General features: G+C 38.4%; 3 protein-coding genes across 6 annotated transcripts in view; 1 reads left to right on the forward strand and 2 right to left on the reverse strand.

The window, feature by feature from the left end:
* strn3 (striatin, calmodulin binding protein 3) overlaps positions 1-2600 on the forward strand; it is a 40794-nt gene extending 38194 nt beyond the window's left edge. For both annotated transcript variants that reach the window (XM_053632107.1, XM_053632106.1), the window contains exon 16: positions 401-2600. In XM_053632107.1, the coding sequence (XP_053488082.1) occupies positions 401-570 (170 nt within the window). In that variant the 3' untranslated portion in view covers positions 571-2600. The remainder of the gene's footprint in view (positions 1-400) is intronic.
* coch (coagulation factor C homolog, cochlin (Limulus polyphemus)) lies at positions 2225-9157 on the reverse strand. The gene is made up of 12 exons (XM_053632111.1): positions 9021-9157; positions 8617-8665; positions 8343-8384; positions 7941-8106; positions 6308-6441; positions 5222-5290; positions 4928-4981; positions 4682-4829; positions 4485-4588; positions 4130-4356; positions 3491-4007; positions 2225-3314 (listed from the first exon to the last, which is right to left on the reverse strand). Exons 2-12 carry the CDS (start codon positions 8663-8665, stop codon positions 3142-3144), a joined length of 1683 nt encoding a protein of 560 aa, XP_053488086.1. The 5' UTR covers positions 9021-9157; the 3' UTR covers positions 2225-3141.
* A 6559-nt stretch (positions 9158-15716) lies between these two features.
* Positions 15717-25688, reverse strand: part of scfd1 (sec1 family domain containing 1) — a 35761-nt gene continuing 25789 nt past the window's right edge. For 2 of the 3 annotated variants that reach the window (XM_053632109.1, XM_053632110.1), the window contains exons 20-25: positions 25072-25125; positions 21630-21682; positions 21252-21285; positions 19696-19761; positions 19526-19594; positions 15718-19123 (exon numbers count right to left, since the gene is read on the reverse strand). In XM_053632109.1, coding sequence (XP_053488084.1) covers positions 19100-19123; positions 19526-19594; positions 19696-19761; positions 21252-21285; positions 21630-21682; positions 25072-25125 — 300 coding nt within the window. In that variant the 3' untranslated portion in view covers positions 15718-19099. Of the gene's footprint in view, positions 19124-19525; positions 19595-19695; positions 19762-21251; positions 21286-21629; positions 21683-25071; positions 25126-25688 lie in introns of all 3 variants that reach the window. The other variant, XM_053632108.1, reaches the window with a different exon arrangement.

A 25688-nucleotide genomic window follows, 5' to 3' on the forward strand; every position in this document is an offset into this window, starting at 1 on the left:
CATGAAACAGCAGTGCACATCAGAACTTCAGACTGTGTTAATCATTAATTGTTAAGCATTTAAAAGAAGCTGTTGTCACCATTCAAGCACGTCTGATTGTCCAGACTTTTGTAATCAAGGAATTTGATGTACCTGGCTTTACACATTTTAGTTGAGTACCCCTCCCTTAGGCTAATGGTTGAAGTTAATTAAGTAATGTATTTAAGTAAGTAATGGCTTTGATGTCAGTCATCCCTAGTTAAATTGCAACTTGTCTAAGTGCATTTTAGACCCAGCCTTTTCAGTGCACTGGATGAGAGTGAGCGGCCCGTTTGTCCTCCATTTGCCTCTGAAATTAAGGAGGGCACCTTGAAACATCTAACAATGTGGAGAGTAACTGTTTGTTTATTATTCTGCACAGGTCATGACTGTTCAATTCGGCTGTGGAACCTGGACAGCAAAACGTGTGTACAGGAAGTCACCTCTCACCGGAAGAAGTCCGATGAATCCATATACGACGTTGCCTTCCACCCTTCTAAGGCATTCATAGGGAGTGCTGGGGCAGATGCCCTGGCCAAAGTATTTGTATAAATCCCAATTCACAAAATTCAGAACAAACTCGCCCTCACAATCAGACTGCAAGAGAAAGATCTGACTGCTTCACTGCCATTGTGAAAAGAGTAGCGATAGCTACTAGGCTGAATCAGCCTCTGGTGGCTCCTGAGTGAACATGCCAGGGCTAAGCGGTGGACTGTTGGTTTAGTGAAGCCTGGGTGAAGTGCCCACTTAGTATTAATGTTTTCTTTTCTTTTCCCTTCAAACTAGAAGTTGAACAAAATGGTTAACTGTACCTAACTGTAAGTCAGAGCTGGAGTTACATCAGTGTTTGTCTATTTTTTGATTGGGTATAAAATGAGGTAATTACATTGTATTTGAAGTATGTTTCAGTGACCATGGATTGGTATAATGTTCATCAAAAGGTCATCAGTGACCACAACCAGGGCAAAGATGCTGCACCAGAGGAATTAATCCCTCCTACCGCATCGGGTGCACAAGTTACCCTCTTGACCTTAATGTAGCGTTATATATTAATTAGGAAAGAAAAACATGATTCAACTCAATTTCTTCACCTTTGCATTAGCTTCAACAATTTTGTGTAAAAAATGAGTATAGTTTTTATAATCCTTTTTTATATAATTGAAGACTCTGGTAGCAGATGGCATTTTTAAAATAAAAATGGGAGTGCTTTCCCCATTCAAGCCCTCCATCTCAATCCACCTTACATCATGGGAAGGCTTCAGCACATTTTGCCCTTCCCAGTGTTGTTAACTTTATTTTACTGCATCATGGAACAACGGTAGAAGCACACGTCCTCAGAGCTCTTTAGATATTTACATGTAAACAGCAGCATCCTATCACTATGTGATGGTTTTGTACATCTTAATGTAACGGAGTTTATTTATCACAGGTTAGACAACTGAACGCTTATTTATTTCACTGTTTTGGGTTAGTCTTAGCCTCTTTTGTAAAAAAAAAAAAAAAAAAAAAAAAAGAAGAGAATAATTTGTAAGATTTGGCTCTTAAGAAGAAAGTAGAAGAGCAAGACGAAAGAAAATGTTTTTCTCTTTTTAAAACATGGTTTCATCCTAGGCTGAAGATGAAGTTTAAATTTATCTTTATTGCATTTTTATAAGTTAAGGGATCTGGATAACTAGCATTGGGTGAAACAGCCGAATTGTTATTCTGTCCCTACCATTTATCTTATAAGCCATTTTATTTTTAAACCTACAATTTATGGTGTAACTAAGACCTTTTGTTTTGTCTAATGCATGATTAATACAATAAAGTATTTTTTCTAGTCTTCCCAAAAAGGTTCTGATCACTTTGAAGGGTTTTGATGAGGTTTTTTTTTTGTAAGGTGTTTTTTTTTTTTTTTTTTTTGATTTACAAATTGAGTTAGCAGATTTTAAAGACTGTACCACATAGCAGAATTCACTTGTTGAAAAGTCATGTATATAAAATGTCTATAATAAATATTAAATGGTGTACCTGTATATTGAACCTGTTCCATCTCACTGCTTTATGCCTCTTTTCTTTAGTGATTAATAACCAGCAGTGTGTATCTTAATATTGTTTTAGATTAAAACGAAAGACTGAATCATTTTGAAGCATATGGATCGCTGGAGAAAGTAATCTTTGAATTAATTTGAATGACTCCACGCTTTTAGACAAACGAGCAATTAGCTATCTTGTAAAAATACCTTGTCCTTTATTGAGAAGAAAGTAATAAATTAAACAGACATGTACAATCACTGCTGTTGCTTCTCAGTTTGCAAGGCACTTAAGCATGCATATTTATGTGTATATAAGAAAGACATGGTAAGAGCATAACTGAACATTAAGCATAATTTAGGAAACAAGTAATCGTGTGATCAAAATGTTAGTGTGTGTATAATGCAAATGCAATTCTCAACATCTCATTTGTGAACATGTAGAATGTGAATATAGGATTTGACCAAAATATATTATGAGAAGATGTAATTAAGCAAAAAGTTGTGTGCATTACAGTGCTTGTGTAAGTGCATGGTGTGATATAACCCAGAAGATGCTATGGTTTGACCTTTAACCTGTGGAACTTCTCTCAGGCTTTCTGTAGTACCAATGACCTGCGCAAGAGGGCAGCCTTGTCAAACCTGCTGTTTTTATCATAGGCATGGACGTTAAAACTCTCTTGGGCAGCCAGTGATAGACACAGCAAACCTTTTTTTCCTTTTTCTTTCTTCATTCTTTCATCCTTTCTTTCTTCTAGAATACCAGAAACCATGATTGGTCTCTGATAATAACATCTGCCGTTGTTAGTATGAGTTTAATATAGAGTTACACAGTCTCAGAATAAGTCACAGAATCCTTTGGTTTAATCGCACTACTAAAGCAACAACCATGCAGACTCCTCTCATGACAAAACAATATAATAAAGGGGCTATCTCTGCACAGAGAGAATACACCTAGTTTGAAAAGAAAAAATACAACTACTCTTGCTCTAATAGGTGAAGAATTGACCAATAAAGCTAAACCAAAACATTGGGGGTTTTTTTTCCATCTAGTTTTCTCTTTATTGCTTTCTTTTTATCTACTACCTACCTACCCAAAATCTATAACTTTCTAATTGAACTCTGTGAAGTCCCTGCAGATTGCCCGTACTATGGGCAGCTCAAACTGCTCGAGGCCACTGAACTCTCGGGTAAAGAAGACGTGTGTGTCTTTGGGCTCTGATGCCATGGCTTTCAGGTCCTCCATTGGAGCCCAAGCTACACCCACAGTGAACACTGTAATCCCTGTAACAGGACAAGATTTAGAGGTTAGGATAGCCATCCTAGGACATTTCTATCATTTGCCTTCAATGGTCACCATGTTTGTATTGGAAAACATTATCTCAGCTGATAATGGTGGAGTTAATCTCACTTTGTCAAAGTTCAAGCAACATGATTTTGGCTCAGGACTAATTACTCACCTTGCCTTTGAGCAGCTATAGCTGGTCCTTTAACATCATCATAGGACTGGCCATCAGTAACAATGATAAGGAATTTCTTGCCTGAACCCATGGTACCGGGCTGGAATAGATTCTCCATAGCATAGGTGATGGCATCTCCAGTGGCTGTACCACCACTTAGGTACGGGATGTTTTGGAGGGCTCTCAAGGCTTCATCCTTTTTTTTGTAATCACTGAAGCCAAACTCCAATCTCTGGTCGTATGTGAACTGCACAGCCCCAATGCGTGAGCCAACATCAGAAATGTCGAAGTTGCGAGCAATAGAGCTTAGGAGGCTTAGAACTAGTTTGAAGTTTGTATCTCCCACACTGCTGGACCCATCAATCAGGAAGCCCAAATTGACTGAGTTATAGCATGTCTTGCTGCAGAGCAGCTGGTCAACAGAGCAGAGCTTCTGAGCCAGAGGCTTCACAAACTTACTTGTGCTGAACCAACTTGGTATGGTCATCGTGAAGAAACTATTGTCTTTGCACCCTGCCTGTAAGACACATATTTGTACTCGGTAGTCATCTTTTCAAATATTTTTCTTTCAACAGAAAAAAGAGGCTCCAAAATATTTTGACACATTTAATCCATCCTATTTGTCTTTGAGAAACCTACCTTCTTCATGAAGTCTTGATCCCTCACCATTCCCATCTCCTCTGGGATAGCTTTGGCCACATTCACTATAAACAAGTTCATTCCAGATTCTCTAGCCATTACTGATGCATCGTCCAGGTTGTCAGAGGGCCATCCATCAACAAATGCCACAATAATCCGTGGATGACCTCTTCGCGTTCCAAAATCAGGATTGAAAAAGTTCCTTACTGTATGGAGTATGGCCTTGCCTGCGCACAGAGTAACAAAATGTGAAGCAAAGAAACTACAGGTTTAATGGAACCATAAGGTTCAGACAAAATGGCTGGTGACATGACCATCATGCATCATATCATGTGTTTAAAGTAGAACCATGCACCTGTATTGGTGTTTCCCCCACCATAAGCTACCTCTTTGAGGGCAAAAATAACATCTTTGGGCATGCTATAGTTGCCCAGGTAGAATTCAATCCGAGGTGTTTCACTAAAAACATAAAAGTGAATATTACACAAATGTTTCTTTTGGTAAACATTGATGATATTTATTCCGAACGAAATAGAAAGACCTGATACACACCTAGCTTGCACCACTCCCATATGTGGTCCATCTGGCCCAACCTTCAGCATTGCTGCTAGTCTACCAATGAAGTTCTTCTGTAGGTTGAAGCGTCGATGTCCTATATGATAGCTGCTGTCCAGAATCACAGCTATATCCACAAGACAATCTGGAACAAGGCAAACATTACCTTGGCATGATTCACTTTCTAGAAAAGGATAAATTGTCCCTTTAGATCTGTGATTTGAGCTGTCAGGTCATATGCACCTCTGTTTTCTGCTACTTGAGGTTTCTTCGGGGTTTTCTTGACAGCTTTCTTTGCTGCAAGAAGTAAAACATTGTGAGCACATTAGCCTGCGGGATATATAAGTAGTATATATATTTATATGTGGTTCCCTGGTGGACTAGTGGCTAGCATGCATCACTCTCACCGCCGCAGCTCGGGTTTGATTCCCAGTTAGGGAACCAACCCCAGCCACTGGAGGGTTGCACGAGCCAGTGCATTCTCAATGCCAGGCCCAAGCCCGGAAAATGGAGAGGGTGTTCAAATTGGACACCTACTTGCTCCAGATGCTGGGATGTCAGCAGTGATGGTTTGACTGGACACTTCCATAGGCAAGCTGATTTTTCCTGAGAGAGAAGGAAGAAAAGATTCTCTATTTTTCTATTACATTTGAGACACTGATCATTTCCAATAACTCCATAGTTTCCAATCATTTCCAAATGTAACTGAGACATACAGACACTATGATATACTGAAGTTGTCTCCTTGTGCTATCTTTTACAATGTGCAGGTAGCATTTGAGAATATCTTAACTTTCTCTGGAATAGGGCCCTAATGGCAGTTCCCATCTAATGGCAAAGTGCATTCTGATTACCTCTATAGTAAATTAATTGTAGTACATTGTAGGATTTCATGAGCAAGTTGTAAAATCTCAACAATGCTTCTGAACATGGCTTGAATATTCTTCTAAAATATACTGTGCACTATATAGTGAATAGGGTGTTTTGAAAAGTTTTGACATATGGAAAGTCTGCACTTTTTTTAAGTTACTGGTCAGAGTGCAAGTTCCTAACCCTGGTCCTGGTGTATGTACAGTTTCTTGGCCCTGTTCTAATACACCCACTTCAACTTAGGAAGCACTGTTAATTAGCTGATCAAGTATGTTGGGAGCTGGGAAAACACAAAAATGTGCAGGACAAGGAGTACTCCAGGATCAGGGATGGGAAACTTTGGTACATGAACAGAACGTAGTGAATAAAAATATAGTTTGAAGTTTGCATAGTTACACAGTTATATGTTAAAAACAGGCTTAACACTCGTATTTTTATTCACTACTTTCTATTCCATGAACCAAAGTTTCCCAGCCCTGGTCCTGGAGTACTCCTTGTCCTGCACACACACACACACACACACACACACACACACACACACACATATATATATATATATATATATGTATATGTGTGTGTGTGTGTGTGTGTGTGTGTGTGTGTATGTATATATATATATATATATATATATATATATATATATATATATATATATATACATACACACACACACACACACACACACACACACACACACACACACATTTATGTGTGCGCGTTCATGCAGCAGAGAGCGAAAATGTCGCCACCTACTGGCTACAGTGAATGATGCACTCCAGCTGGACAAAGACTGAGTCTGGATGCCGTGTGCGTAAGAGCTGAGATAGTGACTCCTGCCCGCCAGTTTCTGAATCTCCAGAGGTCCTCCTGACGCACTTATAACCCCACTGCAACATTCAGAGGGACGGTTAGGAACAGTTCGTTTTCAAAATACAACACTGTACCTGTTTTAACCTAAAGCTGTTAAAATGACACAGCTTAGTTTTCCGTGTATGGTAGAAAAGGGCACTGAGATAGTGTGTTATCTAACTGGATAAAGTTTATAACTAGTCAACGTAGTAGCTACATACATCAATACATAAACAATACATAAACGATACAATACATAAACAATACATCACGACCTGGAGGTTCATTATCTCCAGGGAAGAATATGCACATGTTGGAATATGTTTGTTTGTGTAATTGTTGCATGTATTTGTTCAAATAATCCCACCGCTTTTCGATAAGCACCACAGGCACCACATATAATGAAGGAATAACATATATATATATATATATATATATATATATATATATATATATATATACATATATACACACACACACACCCTGCGTCTAATGGTTTTATTGGTTATAATGGAAATTGCACTGGTTTTAATGGAAACTGTAGTAGTCCCAATGAGTCTCTACTGGTGATATGTTGCCTTCTATTGGTGGCATGTTTTGCCTAGTGGATACCATTAAGGACCAATTATAGTTTGTAATGGTATTTGGTATTTGTAGTGGAAACCATTAGAATTTCTGTCATAGTTTATATTGTGGGGTTTTTTTTCGTTTCTTTCAGCAGGGCGTATTGTTATATGTACACATTCTTAACATATACTGATAGCTGATAGACTTAATAGGCATGAATAATTCCGGTGATACATACGTAGATGATATGTATATAGAATTTGATTTATTTTATATATCACTGATTTAAACTGGGGCGGCTGTGGATCAGGTGGTAGAGCGGGTTGTCCACTAATCGTAGGGTTGGCGGTTCGATTCCCGGCCAGCATGACTCCACATGCCGAAGTGTCCTTGGGCAAGACACTGAACCCCAAGTTACTCCCGATGGCACGCTAGTTCCTTGCATGGCAGCTCTGCTACCATTGGTGTGTGAATGGGTGAAGTGCAGACCATTAAAGATGTTGGAAAATTGCTTTCCATTTTCATTTGGCTAAAGATCTCAGAATTGATCATTTATCGAGCTCATCAGCACGTTTCCATTAAAAAAGGTGTATTTACATGAATGTGTATGTTGGCATATGTTGAGATATGATATAAACAGGCCCATATTTGCCACGTGTTGTCATAGGTCATGTATATGCAGATATGTGTGAGAATATAAAATATATAATCCAGTACAGACAGTGCAGTATCATATGTGGCCAGTGATCAGATGTGTGTGTTTGTGTGTGTGTGTGTGTGTGAGAGAGAGAGAGAGACAGGTAGGCGTGTTGGTGTGAGGTATTTGGTGGCCTGTGCTATAACCCTTTGCCGAGTGAAGACATTCTGCAGGATGACCTCAGTGTCAGTCCGTTATGGTTCAGTATTTTCCAACCATTATCTATAAATATTTCATCTGATTTCTTTTTTTATTACACTTAGATCTGAGTACCTGTGCAGCGCGGCTCCGCAGATGCTGGAGATGGAGGCATAAATCCCGGAGCCGAACACTGACAGTTTCCACAGCGTGCAGTTTGCGGGACACACCACCAGCGCGCGTGAGTCCGGTGAGTCCGCCAAGTCCGCCGCGCGCGTGCCGCATCCTATGTGCATCGGAACTAAAGCACAAAAACAAAACCATACAGATTACATTAAAACCACAGTGTCTACTCAGTTACAATGTCTGGAATTAGGTCGTAATAGATTCTTTGTAATATTTCAATCACATTGTTCTAGTACTTAATTATTAATGATTATTTTTAATCATAAATAATTCTTGATTATATCAGTAATTTCAAACCAAACTGAAAAGCATATGTACATGTCTATAAAAGGAATAGTAAAGACAGACCACCTAAATCAGCTCCAAAGCTGATGGGCATCAGAGACAGAATGCCTGTGTCAAATAAATACATATGTAAGACATAAAAAAACATGAATGAAATGCTTAAAATAAAATGAATAATACACACAAATAGTACTGTATGTTTGCATGCACAAATCTACAGAAAGCATTAGTTCAAAGAAAACACAAAACTAACTTACATTCTTGATACTGATTGAATAAAACTGATACAAATTGTGATTATATGCATAATCATAATAATCATAATCAATACGTATCCTACCTAGGACATGAAGAAATGCAAACCGAACCGGCGTAGTTACTGAAGACATCTGCAGAGACACAGCAGAAGATTTGTCACACTACATTAGTCACACAGCTAAGAAAACAGAAGAGCATTATATTGGATTGCAGTGGAACAGATCAACTGAATTTACTGTTATACCTTGGAGAAATTCATGTTGAAGGTCTTAAAGAAGTATTCAACAAAGCCTATTTCTAATTAGACTGCAGTGTTTGTATTTGGGATTAGATACTACAGAAAAACCTGAATTCCCAGACACATCCTTCACTACTGTCTCGATTAAAAGTGCATACTTCGCTTAATCCCCAGTAGACACAGAGAAGGAATTAACACAATTTGTGATGCAAAATATTCAGTATTAAAATGGATGGGAATAGACAAACCTTAGGTTAGAACTAAAGCCACAGGTGTTATATAGGATGGTGTTTCTTTGGGCTTCCAGTCTCAGAAGCTTTAGTAAGATGAAAAAAAAATTAAATCCTTTGTAGATGATATTCCCGCAGTGGCTGAAATTTTAGGATCCCTTAAATAATCTCCCTGAAAGCCTTGGTGAATTCATGGTGACGTCACAAGAGGCGGACCATCCAGCTCCAGTGTAAAGTTCATCAATATACAGTATCCTGGGCCTTTTTAGGTTTTGGAATTTCAGACAAGAGTTACAGCAGAGTTAAGACTGTATGATCAACACAAAGTTTTCTAAATAAAAAGTGAGGAAATAAAAAGGTGCGTACAGTCTGGGAGCATTTACTGTGAAGAGCTAAACAGTGTTTATTACGGGATAAGTAAAGGAAGTAATGTCCCTGTTTGTGTTTCAGTATTTACTTTATTAAATTGAATTAATATTACATTTGGAAAAAGGTCTCTTGGGCTCTCAGGGTTTGTGTAATGTCTGGAAAGTAGCTGAAGGTCTAACTGTTGGGGGGGGGGTCATATAGTGAAATCTGAGTCAGAAGGCAATCTTTTACATAGGGTCAGCTGTGTTAATGATATTCTTCTAAATTAAGAACCATGGAAGAGATTTTGAACACAGAACATGAAAGAAAGCCAGACCAGCTTTCAAGGCTGGTGGTGTAAAGAACCTTGTTGACAGAGCAAAAACAAAACGGATTGATCTCCAAAGTCGAATAATACTGTAACATCTCTCTCTCTCTCTCTCTCTCTCTCTCTCTCTCTCTCTCTCTCTCTCTCTCTCTCTCTCTCTCTCTCTCTCTCTCTCTCTCTCTGTCTCTCACTCACTCACTCTCTCTGTCTCTCTTAAATACACATGCACCTACAGAGCTGGGAAGGGGTCTGATATGTCTGTCAAATTCAGTTTCTATTTCAGTATTTTAGGTGTAAATTTAAGACTAAATGAAAACAATGTATAACACATTTACAGGCAAATCTGAAAATAACCTCATTGTTGAAACCTCTGTGCTATTCCTACACTGTTAGATAACGGATCAAATCTAGAAGCATAAATTCTTTTTGGGTTTGTCCCTCTGGGGGAACCTTAAAACGTTTTATGTAGAACCTTGCAACAGAATTTCCCGTTTCAGAAGGGTTCCTTTAGGAAACTCACTTTGAGAATCCCTGTACTGTAAATTTGTACAATAAATGGTTAATTTTCTCAATTTTTTTTTCAAATAGTGTAGCATTCAGTCCAGATGAGTGTTTGTTTTCAGACTAAATTAGACAGTCTAGTCCCACCATTTTATCTTTTTAACCTATCCGCAGACTTTTACACTGTACACACAGAGCAAAGACACAATTTATTGAGAATTTTAGGTATAGAGATTTTATTTCTTGGTAATATTTATACAACCATTTTGGGTTCAGATATTTAATCTCTTATTAAGTGGCTATATATAATTGAAAGGGCAGTCCAGGCAATGTGATTAAATGATCTAGGCAGTCTGGGGAAATGATAGGCTGCTGTTTACCATGGCATCTCCAAACTCACTGGCATGTACTGATGAAGTACAGAGGAAGTTTGTATGGGAATGTGATGTGTGACACAGTGCTTATTCACACAGATAGATGAAGACCTCTCAAAGAACGATACTTGATCCATTTGTTGTGGCCTGAATAGAACAACTGCTTACTGTAATGACTGGGAACTCTCCCAATTTCCAAATGAATGAATATTTCATGGCACGAAAAGTCTGAGATTAAAGTGGTTCTCGACAACAAAATTATTGTCAAGGCTGGTCTACAGATTGCTCAGCCCTTCAGACTGTGTGCAGTAGACTGTGATTGTATTAAAACTCAGGTAAAAGAATTCTTTGTTACACATTTAAGCTTGTCTGAATGCCAGCTGTCTTACTAAGTGCTACCTGAACATGGACTATATTTGGCATAACAAATGTAGTAGTCCTGGAAAGGAAATATTTATACTTTGGAACCCTTTTAACAGTTTCAATTGTCATTAATAGTCAGTAGCATTAGTTAAAAAACATTTATTTAAATCAAATTTAATTTGGTTTTGTGCAATAATCAAAACGTTTAAGAAACAGCTAATGTCACTGTGTAGTGAATCTCATTCTCAAGCAGAAAGTAATTCCAGGTAATTTGTTTTTTTAGTGCTCACGAAAGCAGGTGACATTATGTGGAGAATCTCTCTTGATGTTGAAACAAATGAGAGTGTGAGTTTAAGGTGATAGATGACACATCTGTTTCCACATGGGCAAAAGCTGCACTGTCATGTGTTACACAATGTGAGGCTTTGTGGGAGAGCCACTGCTTTCTACAAAGGAATTCATGAAGTACCATTTTATTTCATATAAATGGTATTAGCTGTCCAATATTTCGATGGATGTCTCATTTAGGCAACCATCTTCACCTATGTAAATATTAGCTCTGGCTAATGTAACATACACTGGAGCCCAGGTTTGTCTGCAAGGATTTTCTTAAAATAAAATAACTTATAACAGTGCCATTGAATTCTCAAATCTTTTTGGTCAGAAGGCATTGATCCGTTTTCTATATCAGCATGGTTTTGACAAGATCGCAGGTCCGAATGGATGCCATCCGAGGCTGGGAGCCAAAGGAGCAAAATTGGCCATGCTCTCAGGTTGGAAGGGATGGCATACTTTTTCTCCCATTCCATTCACAGTGATATTAGCCAGTCGCAGGCATCTGTGAGCTAAAGGCATCACACTGCCCTGTGATGCTGCATGAGCAGCAGTTAAAAAAGACACAGAGGTTAACTTTACATGTGTTAGAGGAAGCACATGCTAGCCTCACCCTCACAATCTGGTAGAGGCCATGTGATAGGGGAGAGTTTACTAGTGGGTGGGAATTGGCAACATCAAATTTAACACGTTTGCCTCACACCTCCAAGGTTGGGGTTCGATTCCCGCCACGGCCCTCTGTGTGCGGAGTTTGCATGTTCTCCCCGTGCTGCGGGGGTTTCCTCTGGGTACTCCGGTTTCCTTCCCCAGTCCAAAGACATGCATGGTAGGCTGATTGGCATGTCCAAAGTGTCCATAATGTATGAATGGGTGTGTATGTGATTGTGCCCTGCGATGGATTATCACCCTGTCCAGGGTGTACCCCTCCTTGTGCCCCATGCTCCCTGGGATAGGATCCAGGTTCCCCGCGACCCGGTAGGATAAGCAGTATAGAAAATGGAGGGAGGGAAAAATCACAGTTACGTTCCAAAGTCTAGTGGAAATCCCTCCCAGAAGAGTGGAGGCTGTTGTAGCAGGAAGGGAGGAACAACTCCATATTAACTCCCATGGTTTCAGAATGGGATGTTCAGCAAGCACATATGGGTGTGATGGTCAGGTGTCCACAAACCACTGGCCATATAGTATACAGTACATACAGTATACACACAAGCAAAAACTCCAAATGTTAGAATGTTAACATTTTGTTAACCCAATAGACACTTAATTTTGATGTATAACTTTGTACATATTACGATTTTGAGTGACAGTGATAAATTTGATCTAACATCTCAGCAATGACACTACTACAAATGAAATGATCACACTATTAATGTCCAAAGCTGCTTTGGCCTTCATCTTGTATAAACATATTTCTCTTGAAAAAAAAAGGATGAAGCCATGATGGTACAACTTTCCAGTGTTTTTTATTAGAAGGACCAATACGAGAAATACATAGATATTGATATCTATATGGCCAAAATGTGTGGACATATGACCATGACACCCATATGCACTTGTTGAACATCTCATTCCAGAGTTGTATCTTCCTTGCTGCTATAAAAGCCTCCACTCTTATGGGAAGACTTTCCACAGGATTTTGGAACATGACTGTGGAGGTTTGTGCTCGTTCGGCTACAAGAGCATTAGTGAAGTTGAGCACTAATGTTGGGCAAGGAGGCCTGGGGTGCAGTCCATGTTTCAATTCATCCCAAAGGTGTTCAGTGAGGTTGAGGCTCTGTGCAGGCCACTCACGTTTTTCCACACTATCCTTGGCAAACCATGTCTCCTTAGAACTCACTTTGTTCACAGGGGTATTGTCATTCTGGAAAAGATTTGGCACCCTTTAGTTCCATAAATGTGAAATCTTAATGCTAACTGATAGTTAATATATCAAATGTAAATAAAAAATGTTGGCATTGTTGGCATTGGATAATTGATAATTGGTAATCTTCTTGCTTCATGGCATCTGGAGCAGAATAGGCAGCTGTGCTGTTTATACATACTTTCCAAGTCCTACCTGTCTGGCAGCCATCCATTTAATAAGCTCAAATTACTCCACATTAATTATAAATGATAGTACAGATTATGTAACTAGCACTTCTTTTTCAGATTATTGTCAAACTGCACTCAGCTACTATTCATGTCTCTCATGTCTTGTTCCCTGGATCACAGAATAGACTCTACATATCTAAATGGTCATTTCTGTTATGCAAATGCAAAAATTAATTTGATCACTTTATGTGAATCAATAACACACTTTGCAGCAGTTGCCGTTCTTTAGAAATGGCTGTGAAAGGGGCACGCTCATGACTTGTTCTCATTGTTTTCCTCTTGGGCTCAAGCATCTTCATTATCTGGCATCTTCATCTCTGGTACTATCTCCATAAAGTAGTCCAGAAGAAGCTGCACATCTTTAGGTTGTGCTACCAGTGACATTTGTGGGGAAGGGCTTTGAGCTTCACTGGGCCTCAGGCAGCAAAACAGAGCCTGGAGATCCTTCCGGAACTTGGAGCACATGCCAATATAAATGAAAAATTGTGGAAACTTGCTGACATAGCAAAGAGGCTAGCCAGGATACCATTGAGTGGGTGTACTTGGTAGACCCAAGCAGACCACAAGGAAGAAGAAGAAGCCTTTATTTGTCACATATACATTACAGCAAAGTGAAATTCTTTTATTAGCATATCTCAGCTTGTCAGGAAGTTGGTGTCAGAGTGCAGGGTCAGCCATGATATGGCATTCCTGGAGCAGAGAGGGTTAAGGGCCTTGTTCAAGGGCCCAGCAGTGGCAGCTTGACTGATGACTGTATGGAGAATAGGCCAACAGGAAGACCGTCACAAAATGAACAATACCTACAGAGGGACATTGGTGTCCATGAGAGAGAGCAAAATATGGCAAATAATGGCATGACATAATGCATTCGTTTGAGAGTCCACATCAGCCTGAAATAATCTTACCTGTGTTATGCTGCGATCAATCATCCTCTGAGGGTCTTGTAGCTATAAATGAATGTATGAATGTGGGACACATGCATGATCACTGTGACCATTATTGGCACAAAGAAGTTAAAGAAGAAAATGCTGATGGTGTAAAGCTTGAACGGCACAAAAAATGTAGCTCCAATCAGTTTCACGTTCCATATCTGTGGACTGCATATGGACATGTTAACCTAACTGTAGGACTTAAATTGTCTATGACTATAAATGAATATTTCTACATCTATATTTGTTTTTTTATGATAAATACAAGAAAACTGAAAGTAGTTATCAGACTCTTAAGATCAGACCCTACCTCCTCTGTAACTGCCTCAGTCCAGGAGAAGTGCTCCAGCCCAGAACAAGGAGGAAAAACCAGACTGCAGCTATGACAAAGCCAAGTTTATGCTTGTTGACGTGATGAGCTGAAAAACCAAACCCTTGTGTCAGCATTTTTCTTTGTAGTGTATGCTGATTTATCTGCCATTTGTACAGCCAAATAAGATCTTATCTTCTAACATAAGACTGAAAAACATATCCACCAATTTATCATAGACTTAGCAAAGATTTTCAAATTGAGATTAATTCATAGTCTAACCAGTAATGATAAAGGAAAAAGGAAATTTTGTCTGTGATCTAAAAAAAGGTTTGACCATGAAGATCAGGCAGGAATGGATAAATGCTATCAGAAACAGGGCAAGTAGTGAAGGGAAAGAGGGCAGAACAGTCTGGTGGATCCATGCAATTGGGTTAGAACTCTGAGCTTGGCAGAGCTGGGGCATATCATGCTGAGTTTGGCATACGTTGATGATACTGATGAGGCCAAATAACAGGATCAAGAATCCATACACCTGGCTAAGATATAACATCTTATGCAGCACAACGTTATAGGGCGGCTGCGACTCAGGTGGTAGAGCGGTTGTTGTCCACTAATCATAGGGCTGGCAGCTTGATTCCCGGCCCACGTCTCCACATGCTGAAGCGTCTTTGGGCAAGACGTTAAACCCCAAGTAGCTCTCGATGGCAGCCTTGCATGGCAGGTCTGCTGCCATTGGTGTGCGAGTAGTGAGAATGAGAAACAGTGTAAAGTGCTTTGTAGAACCGCTCAGGTTAAAAAAAGTGCTATATAAGTGCAGACCATTTACCATAGGCAGTAATTGCTCTAATGTGTCATCACCCATTACCAAGTCTCCTGAGGAGCAAGCCAACAAGATTACAGGATAACTGTGTACATGCCTATCTGTTGGAGCACATTCAAAAGATACAGCTCTCCACCCTCTCACTTTGTAAAACCACCTTTCAGAGTAAACACTTGCGAAACACAAGTGCTACTTAATGGTGCCTTTTTGAGTAGCAGTAATGTCATTTGTTGTCATGTAAGTTTCAATCAGGCTACAATTTGGGGATTTCTGCTTGTACTAACAATTGCTTTCATTTTTTTTGTACAGTCTAATTAATAATCATGTAAATATGTGAAAGCCCTGCCTTTCATTGATTACTTTAGTACAATGTTGTATTCCGCAAAATGTATGTAACTGTGGTTCTATGAACACCGAATAAAGAGCATGGGCAGTGTCTTAATACTCACTTGTGTGCATGTGTACAAGTGCCTAGATCTTCCACAAAGTCACTAGTTGAATTTATGACATAGTATTCGATATGTAACACCACCTGTGTCGCCCATCTGTCCATGAAACCTGCCGAGTTCCCACTAGTTCAGCTCTGGTTCTGAGTGACAGAAAACCCCAGTATTTATCCATTGTTCATAAAAACACAGTTACATACCTAACTAGTATTTTATGTACCCCTACTAACCGCCAGGCAGTAACCACAGGTTGTATCTAACACCTGTATGACCTATGCCACAATGGGGTGTCTGTGGCTCAGGTGGTAGAGCGGGTTGTCCACTAATCATAGAGTTGGCAGTTCGATTCACAGCCCACATGTCTCCACATGCCAAAGTGTCCTTGGGTAAGACACTGAACCACAGTTACATACCTAACATTTTATGTACTCCTACTAACCGCCAGACCGCAGGGCTTCCGATGGCAGGCCAGCATGGGTGTGTGTGTGAATGGGTGAATAAGAAACCGTGTAAAGTGCATTGTAGAACCGCCAAGATTAAAAAGCACTACATAAGTGCAGACCATTTACCATTTACAAAGTCACGCGGAACTGACTCACCTTAGGATATGACCATGTTCGGATATGACCACTGCACTGAAAGCACTGGGATGCGATGTTTCACATTTACATATACATTTACAGCATGTACCAGATACCCTCATCCAGACCGACTTTGTAGTCTCTTTAAAAACACATCCTAATGCTAGTGCATGCACTATGAATACCATCAGTCTAAAACCCTGGTGGGTACTGACCCTTGTAAAAAGAAAAAAAAAAGTGGACTGCATGGTAGAGTTGGCAGAAAAAAAGGCATTTTTATGCTGCTACCACAAAACAGCCAGCTTGCAATATGCCAAACACCATCTACAGAAACTCAAACCTCATAATTATAGAATAAAGTCATTTGGAGTGATGAGACAAAAATTGAGCTTTATGGTCACAGCCATAAACATTATGTTTGGAGTCGAGTCAACAAGAGAAACAAACCATCCCTACCAAAACTCATGGAGGTGGATCTCAGTGGCACAGGAAATTTGGTCAAAATTGATGGCAAAATAGTCTTGAAGTAAATTAATGTAAATAACACTTAATATTTGGTTGCATATCCCTTGCTTGTAATAACTGCATCAAGCTTACACTATGTTTCACAGATAAGCTTGTATAACTTTTGTGGCTCATCTCTGTATTTCTTTGCAAATTCCAATTTGGCTTTCTGATTCCTACTGCTGATGAGTGATTTGCATCTTCTGGTATGGCCTCTATATTTCTGCTCTCAAAGTTTTTTTTCGAATGGTGGATTGTGATACCTTTACCCCTGCCCTGTGGAGGTTGTTGGTGATGTCAGTGACTGTTGTTTTGGGGTTTTTCTTCAATACAATGTTTCTGTCATCACCTGCTGTTGTTTTCTTTGCCTGACATGTTTGATGTCTGGTTGTTAATGCACCAGTGGTTTCTATATTTTTCAGGACAATCCAAATTATTGTATTGGTTATGATCAATGCCTGTGCAATGGCTCTGACTGATTTCCCCTCTTTTCTCAGCTTCAAAATGGCTTGCTTGTCTCCCCTAGACAGCTCTCTTGTCTTCATCATCTTTTTAACAACAAAGGCAGTCTTCACAGGAAAAACCTAGGGCTCAAACCAAGAGTTTCAGCGCTCAAACATTCAGCGCTGTTAATTGTTTAAAAAAATCAATCTAACAGGGCACACCTGGGCAGCAAGAAACAGCGGTCAGCAACATGTTCCGATATTTATGATCACTTGAAAAATGGGTGGGTTCAAACAAAAGGTACCATGTTCTAAGTTGTTTAACACATCTGGATGTAAATATAAAGAAATGGAAGCTGAAATTCTGATATATAATTTCATATTCATGTTTTGATTTCAAACCAAAATGTCTTCAGTGTATAGAGGAATGCTTTTCTGTTACACTACTCAGCACTACATACAGTATACATACACTATATGGCCAAAGGTTTGTAGACACCCGATCAGCAGGCTTATCTAGTGTATATAGTGTATACTGTATAGGAAACTTATGACTACATTCATATATGTAGTGGAGAAAATATGGTACACATGGACAAAATCCTGTATTATATCGAGGAGTATTATATCATCCACTGTGCTCTATGAAAAATGTAGTGGTACATCATGTTATAACAACTATTACAAACAGAGTTCTTGCTTATAGAAAAGACCAAATCTGATTTTATCTGCTTACATTACAGGTCCCCTGTGTCTGTATCAAATAGCGTTCATTCTTGAATATCACAAATGTAAAGGATTCCATGAGACTACCCAAATGCAATAAATGCAAGACTAGGATCAGAGATGTTAAGAGGTAAGAAATTGTGTGGTTCAAGAGACTTCCATTGTTTGGTCCAAAGTAATATCACAATCCCAGTTCCAAAGCAAGACAGCTAGCCTATCAACGGGACAAAAATGAAATCCACCAATTTTCACAAAACAGACAGTTTAGGTCTACTGCTGTTTCAAGATTTTCAAATGCATCTTCTAATTTGTTAAATTTTTCAGTACTAGGCCATGTACATTTATACATATAATGTGTCAGTAAGAACATATAACAACATTAGTTGTCTGCATTAATACCAAATAGACACCATTCTCCACCTACTCAAGGTATATTCTAACATTAGAGAAATTATGAGAATCCATTTTAAATAAAAATAATGCTGAGGGCAGAAAATTGAAACTGCTAAATTGGACTCATCTCAGGTTGAAGTCTCCACCTTGCTGGGGTTCCACAGTACCGACTCGTGAGTCACCACACCAGATACATGGTCTTTAATTGACAAGTGACATAGAATGAGAGCATACAGTCTTTACATGTGCTTATGCACATAATTTTCTAACCTTATTAAGGACTGTGCCTGGGATGCTTCCAGGTACTATCATCAAATCAGTTAATGCATTTATCGCTATGTACCACTAACCTCAAATCTGCTTCATCTGTTGTATGTTTATCAGATCCAAGGCACATGAAATTCACATTGTCAAGTAGTCTATTTTGTGAGAGATTCAAACTTTATTGACAGTTGTATTATTTTTTTCATTAAATAACTGTATGCTAAACATTATAAAGTATATGGAACATTAGCAATTAATTTGTTGGAAGGACAATGGTGTATAAATGGAGAGGAGATGACCAGATTTGAAAGCAGGAAAAACAGGATTCCCAAGGTTAGCCCTACTTCTGCCCCAGTTGAGAGAGCTGTGGAGAAAAGGTACATAAGGTACATAAGCAAGTAAATAAATAAAGAAAAGATAAATATATGTGAACTGTGGATGTGTGAAATGGGTTGTACATTATATTGTTCTAAACGTATTACAGACACAATGTGGATAGCATCTGATAGCACAAGGTATAAAGAACCTCCTATTCCACCACTGCACCATGGCTTGATCAGTCTGGAGCCAAAAGTGCTTCAAAAATGGGAACAGAGACATGACTGTCTCTGAGAAAAATGGTTAAACACAGCACCTCTGTTGTGTATTGTGTCCCTGTGGAGAAGCCCTATAACAGAGGTGTTTTCTTTCACAAAAGATTGTTCATGACTAATACAATGTCATGAATGTAGCGCAGGGATCTTGTGTATGTAGAATGGAATAATACCTGTTTCAGGAACTGTGCTGCACTGAACAGCTCACTGCAGCCATACATCACCTTTTTCCCCTGCTTGGCCTGCAAAGAAAAAATCATTATTGTCCCATCATCAGCATAACATGACCTATGTTTCTTTAGAAATCCATTTCCAATAAAAAAAAACCCAAAACAAAACATACCCTTGTGTAGTCGACAAGATTTTGATATTCTATGTAGTTACCCCCACCAACGACAAAAACAATGGCCTGTAAAGAAAGGGCAAGCTTAAAATTAGACAAATGAAAAGTTTGATAATAAAAACCACATAACCGTGCCTGTGTGACAACAGTGAAAATCCAAGAAGCATAATTTGTGACGGTGAGTGGCCACAACTTTTCAGGATTATTCATTAGCTTCTGAGCACATATCTGTTTACAGAGGCTTGTGCCAAAATCATCCAGGGTCAACGTTTTTGAAGATGAAATACACTCACCATCCACTTTAACAGGAACACCTGTAAACCTGCTCATTTATGCAGTTATCAGCCCATCATGTGGCAGCAGCGCATAAAATCATGCAGATACAGGTCAAGAGCTTCAGTTAATGATCATATCAGACATGAGAATTTGGAAAGAGTGTGATATATGTGACTTTGACTGTGGAATGGTTGTTGGTACTAGATGGGCTTGTTTGAGTATTTCATAAACTCCTGATCTCCTGGGAATTTCACACAGGCTGAAACACCTTGTTGATGAGCGAGATCAGAGGAGAATGACCAGACTGGTCTGAGCTGACAGAACGTCTACAGTAACTCAAATATGCACTCTATACAACTGTGGGGAAGAGAAAAGCATCTCAGAATGCACAACACGTCAGACCTTGAGGCGGATGAGCTACAACAGCAGAAGACTATATGATGTTCCACTCCTGTCAGCCAAGAACAGGAATCTGAGGCCATCATGGGCACAGACTCACCAAAATTGACAGCTGGAGACTGGAAAAAAGACCAGATGATTTGTTTTCTAATCTTCAACTGTCCATTTTCGGTGAGCCTGTTCCCATGTTAGCTTCAGATTCCTGTTGTGGTCTTCTGCTGTTGTAGCCCATTCACCTCAAGGTTCAATGTTTTGTGCATGCTGAGATGCTTTTTTGCTCAACATGCTTGTAAGGCATAATTAGAGTTACTTTATCCTTCCTGGCAGCTCAAACCAATCCAGCCATTTAACTCTGACCTCTCTTGTCAGCAAGGCGTTTCCACCCACAGAACTCTTGCTCATTCAATGTTTTTTGTTTTTCGCACCATTTTGTGTAAACTCTAGAATGTTGTATATGAAAATCCCAGGAGATCAGCAGTTTCTGAAATACTCAAACCAGCCCATCTGGTACCAACAACCATGCCATGGTCAAAGTCACAGAGATCACACTTTTCCCCTCATTCTGATCTTTGATGTGAACATTAAATGAAATTGATCTGTATCTGCATGATTTTATTTACGAATTGTACTGCTGCCACATGACTGGTCAATTGGATATCTGCATAAATGTATACAGGTGTTCCTATTAAAGTGGATGTGAGTGTATGTAACATTTTGAAAAATATTATTCTTGATAAAAATTTCCATTCTGAATTACTGTTCTCTGAAAATGGCCATGTGTAATTAAAAAATAAATAAATAAAATATTGCCTTATAGTAATACTAATTACAGTTATAGTAATTCTACATAGTATATTTGTAAAGCAACAGGCCAAACCTACCTCTTGAAATGGGTTCTTGTTCCTAGGAATGGAACTAGAAGGAATAAATAACAGGCTTAAATAATAAGCTTAATTCAAATTCAACCTTCTTTTTATTACCATTTTAAGTTGTGAAGACATTAAAATAAAAATTATATATCGCTGAATCTCCAAATGTTTTGATGAAGTAAGTTACAGCACTAACAATACATGTGGATCCCTTGTTTTTTTCTTTTATGACTTGATTTGACTCCTGTCTTATACAGTATGTGGGTAACAAAGACAAATTGTTGCCATGATTGAATGGCTTTACCATGCTTTATGAATGAATTTCATACAGATAATAAGATAAGATACCAAATCAGTACAGGAAAACACTCCCAGTACACAGAACCCTACCTTTCACTGCCACGCAGCATTTTTGGGTCAAAGTATCTGTAGTCATCTGTTTCCTACATGATCACAGCAAGTTAGGACACATACATTAGTTCAAATCATCAAGCCTAAGTTTAAAATCAGTCTGCTTTATGTTTTCCAGCAGCCATATGTCAATGGGCGATGACTTTCAAAGAATTCAGTGAGTAAAACTCAGACGTCACTGTCCCATTTTGTCTGCAAAATATGAGTGAACTGTCTCAGGAGATGGGACAATGACTTTGCTCCCTCTCACTCATCCTCCCTATCGGCTGAGGCCAAGCCTGTCTCGTCTCCCACAGGACCTCAGTCAGCGTGGCCTGGCAGATCCCCCACTCCCGCACATACTTCACCACAAAAAGGAATATTTCGCCATCACCTCACTGAAAGAGGAGCACCATGGTTGCTTCCAAATGGATAAATGCTCCAGATTTTTGTGCTATCAGCTTACTCCTTTGTCAGTTGATGCCTAATACCAAGTGGGGAACACTATTCATAAAGCACAGCACTATTGTTTTTTTGGATGGTCTAGGTTGAGTACATGTGTCTCTGTGATGCTCATCTGAAGAGCGGCAGAAGCATTAGGACCTGGACAGTTCTCTCTCTCTGTTTTTTCCCCCAACAAGAGACGCACTGTACTGGGCTCTGTAGCTCCAGTAGCTAAGAAAATGATAATATGTCAAGTGTGTGGTCAGGTTTTGAGGCTGGTATAGCATAAGCATTTCTAGTCTGTGAAGAGATAATCACATAAGCTGTCCACTGCAGCATTTTGAAAGAGGAGGAGGATTTAGACCAAAATAAGTTTTTTTTGTCTGCTAGAGAGCTCGAAGCTAGTTAGTGGTATATATGCATAAAACATTACAAAGATGCAACCATCAAAATTGTTTTGAAAATGTCATTCTGGGAGACTATAATATGGCTTATGACTAATGACCAATATGACTTGAGCTCCTAGAAGTCTTATTACTGGAAGGGTGTCAAACATTTACCACATCATATCCTCTGTACACAATTCCACATTTATAAAAGATTAGCATCAATCACACCCCCGGCAGTTAGAGACACAACCTCAGCAGTTATAGACATTTTCAAAGGCAGACTTTTCCTTTAAAACAGTCCAACAATAACTTAAAATGAAGCAATGTGCTAAATGGGAATTTCTCTACCAACACAAAGCTCATGCTGTCCAAAGGCTTCTGGATTTAAGGAATTATAGCGACAATATGAAAAAGCAAAGCCTTTGCACCCTACTGTTTCTGTTTTGAATGACATTTGGGTTGAGAGTATTAAGTAGGCTTTTGGTACTCAATGGTATTTACTAAACAACAAAAAAATATACATTATATAGCATACTTTGGTGCACTTATATTGTGTGTGGTGGCCTGGGAACTCCCTTCACATGGTGTCATTTTGACATTTGTAAATATATAAATTCTGAAAACTTCTTACTCTCCTGAACTGAAATATGTTTCTCTATTGCACATTCTCAATCACAATTTGAATTCGAAAGTTTGGTTTATACCCAAAAATGAAAAGGCATTTAAAATCTCCATTCTGATGCCATTGAAAGACACCTGCTATTTATTAAGTTCATTTGCAATTTCCATTCATTATTTTCACTTGCGTTTAATGTAGTATGTAATAAATAAGACACACAAGTTATAACAATGAAATCTATGGCTGTCTTTATATCTGCCTTTATTCAAAACCTACTGACTGACAGGCTAGTCAGAAGTCCAACACAACCAACACTCATTCTATAATAATAATAATAATAATAATAATAATAATAATAATAATAATAATCCTTTTTTTTTTTTTAATAAAATGTGGGTAAAAATATTTAAGTGTAAGTAAGTAATTTTTAGTTATTTTTGGCTGTTTGCCACCATTTAAAATTTCTCCTAAAATGTTTAATACACAGAAATTGCTGAGAATCCAGAGTGGTCAATTAGTGTGGAATAAACAGAGCATGCATAATGAAGCAGTTGTTACTGTTTGCATCTGTTCCTCAGAGGATCTAGTGTTGCACTACAAAATCCTTGAACTCTACAAATGAATACTTAATAGACTTAGTGTCTATTCACTGTAAACCCTCCTCCTGGTTGAGACAGTGCAATAACAGAACAGATCAGATTGCTTGGAATTATCTCTTTCTGTACCCTATCTCTGTACTGAAACAGCTCTGTGCAGGGCATATATAATGTCTCAAAGTACACGATCTAATGCAAACTGGGCAAAATCTACCTCAGTAACCCTGAAATGCTGTGGCTGGTCTTTTTCTTAAAATACCAAGACCTGGTTAACTTCTATTCAATGACTGATTATGATTATAATAAAATTATGTTCCTAGAAGGGTTGTGAACACTTATGCAACAAACAAGGTTCCTTACTTTTTTTTTATTCTGCACCTTTAAATGTTATGTAAATCAAATGGTAGAAATCTCAAATAAATCCATTTCTGTTCCAGGCTGTACCACAAAATATGGTAAAAGTTAATGGGGGAGTACTTATGCAAGGCACTGCAATTTTAAACAGTCATAAAGATGCAGCCTGTCAGATACAAAATTTATTAGCACTGTCAAATTAGATATACAGTATAAGTATTGGACGCATCAACATTTTTTTCAGTAAATATATTTCCAATGAGGCTATTCAAAATATGAAATTTTCACCAGACTTTGGTATTAACTCAAGAAATCCAGACATACCCAAACTTTAAAATCCATAAATGAAGTTATGTGTAATAAAGCGGAATGACACAGGAAAAAAATTACTGAATATGCTAACTGAAATTTATTTAATACTTAGTGGAGAAGCCTTTGTTTGTAATGACAGCTTCAAGACGCTTCCTGTATGAAGAAATTAATGGGCCGCAGTATTCAGGTGTGATTTTGGCCCATTCTTCTAATCATATTGTCTTTATAACTTGTTCAATTGGATTGAAGTCAGGTGATCGACTGGGCCATTCTAACACCTTGATTTTTTTTTTGTCTGAAACTAATTGAGAGTTTCCTTTGCTGTATGCTTTGGATCATCGTCCTGCTGGAAGGTCCACACACATCTCACCTTCATCAATTTACTAACCCAGCTGATATTAATTTGCACAGATAGGAGGTATAATTACTTACGGTTTCAGCTGGTTCCATGCCTTAGAGAACAGCTTTTTCTTAGAGTGTTCAATAATTTTTTCCTGTATCATTCCACTTTATTCCACATAACTTTATTTATGGACTTTAATGTTGTGAATTCTTTATATTTCTGGATTTCTTGACTTAATACTGATGTCTGGTGAAAATTTCATTTGCATAGCCTCGTTGGAAATATATTTACTGAAAAAAAAAGTTGACACGTTCAATACTTATTTCCCCCTCTGTATGTTGCACCATATTAAGAGCAATATCTCATATGGAGAGAAATAACTCACCGGATTTGATTTCATGTCCATCAGGTTGTCCAAGATTCGCGTAACTGGCAAATTCTATATAAAAAATATAAAGTTTAAAGATATAAAAAAATATTAATATTCAACCAGTAATTAAAGAACAGACTTATTTAAGCTAAAAGGTGAGCTGAAAAAAACTGATAAAACTGAAAAATATTTCAAAGGGTTCTGCTAATATACAGTTATGATGGTCAGAGGCATAACCTGGCCTGGGCACTCAGGGCTGTATCTCCGACGATTTTTTCTTTAGCCCAGAACAATTCTCCACTTGGAGCCGTTTGTCACTAAGTAACTGAACTTGAGTAAAATAAGACAGCAGTGTTGTAATTTTATATCTTCAGTGAATGTAAGCAAGACCAGTCAGCAGGGTTGGGAGGGTTACTTTAAAAAAGTATTCCGTTACCGTTACAAATTAGTTAATAAAAATGTAATCAGTAACGTAATCCAAGTATCACAATATGAATGTAATATAATCTGATTATTTTTGGATTACTTTAAGGTCACATATGTAAATAAAGTCAAAAGAAAAGCAATATGATCTAAAATAAGTTTATTTAGTTTTGTTTTAATTAATTACTTAATTAAAGGTCAGAAATAAA

This window comes from Ictalurus furcatus, chromosome 9 (assembly GCF_023375685.1).
Source record: "Ictalurus furcatus strain D&B chromosome 9, Billie_1.0, whole genome shotgun sequence".
Lineage (NCBI taxonomy): Eukaryota > Metazoa > Chordata > Actinopteri > Siluriformes > Ictaluridae > Ictalurus > Ictalurus furcatus.

Excerpts from the sequence above, each read along its gene's own strand:
- coch (XM_053632111.1), bottom strand. The coding sequence starts at position 8,665 with ATGTCTTCAGTAACTACGCCGGTTCGGTTTGCATTTCTTCATGTCCTA. Across the intron at positions 8,107-8,342 it reads CAGCTTTGGAGCTGATTTAG|TTCCGATGCACATAGGATGC; the intron begins GTGGTCTGTCTT and ends TTTGTGCTTTAG. Across the intron at positions 4,357-4,484 it reads TGGGGGAAACACCAATACAG|GCAAGGCCATACTCCATACA; the intron begins GTGCATGGTTCT and ends CTCTGTGCGCAG.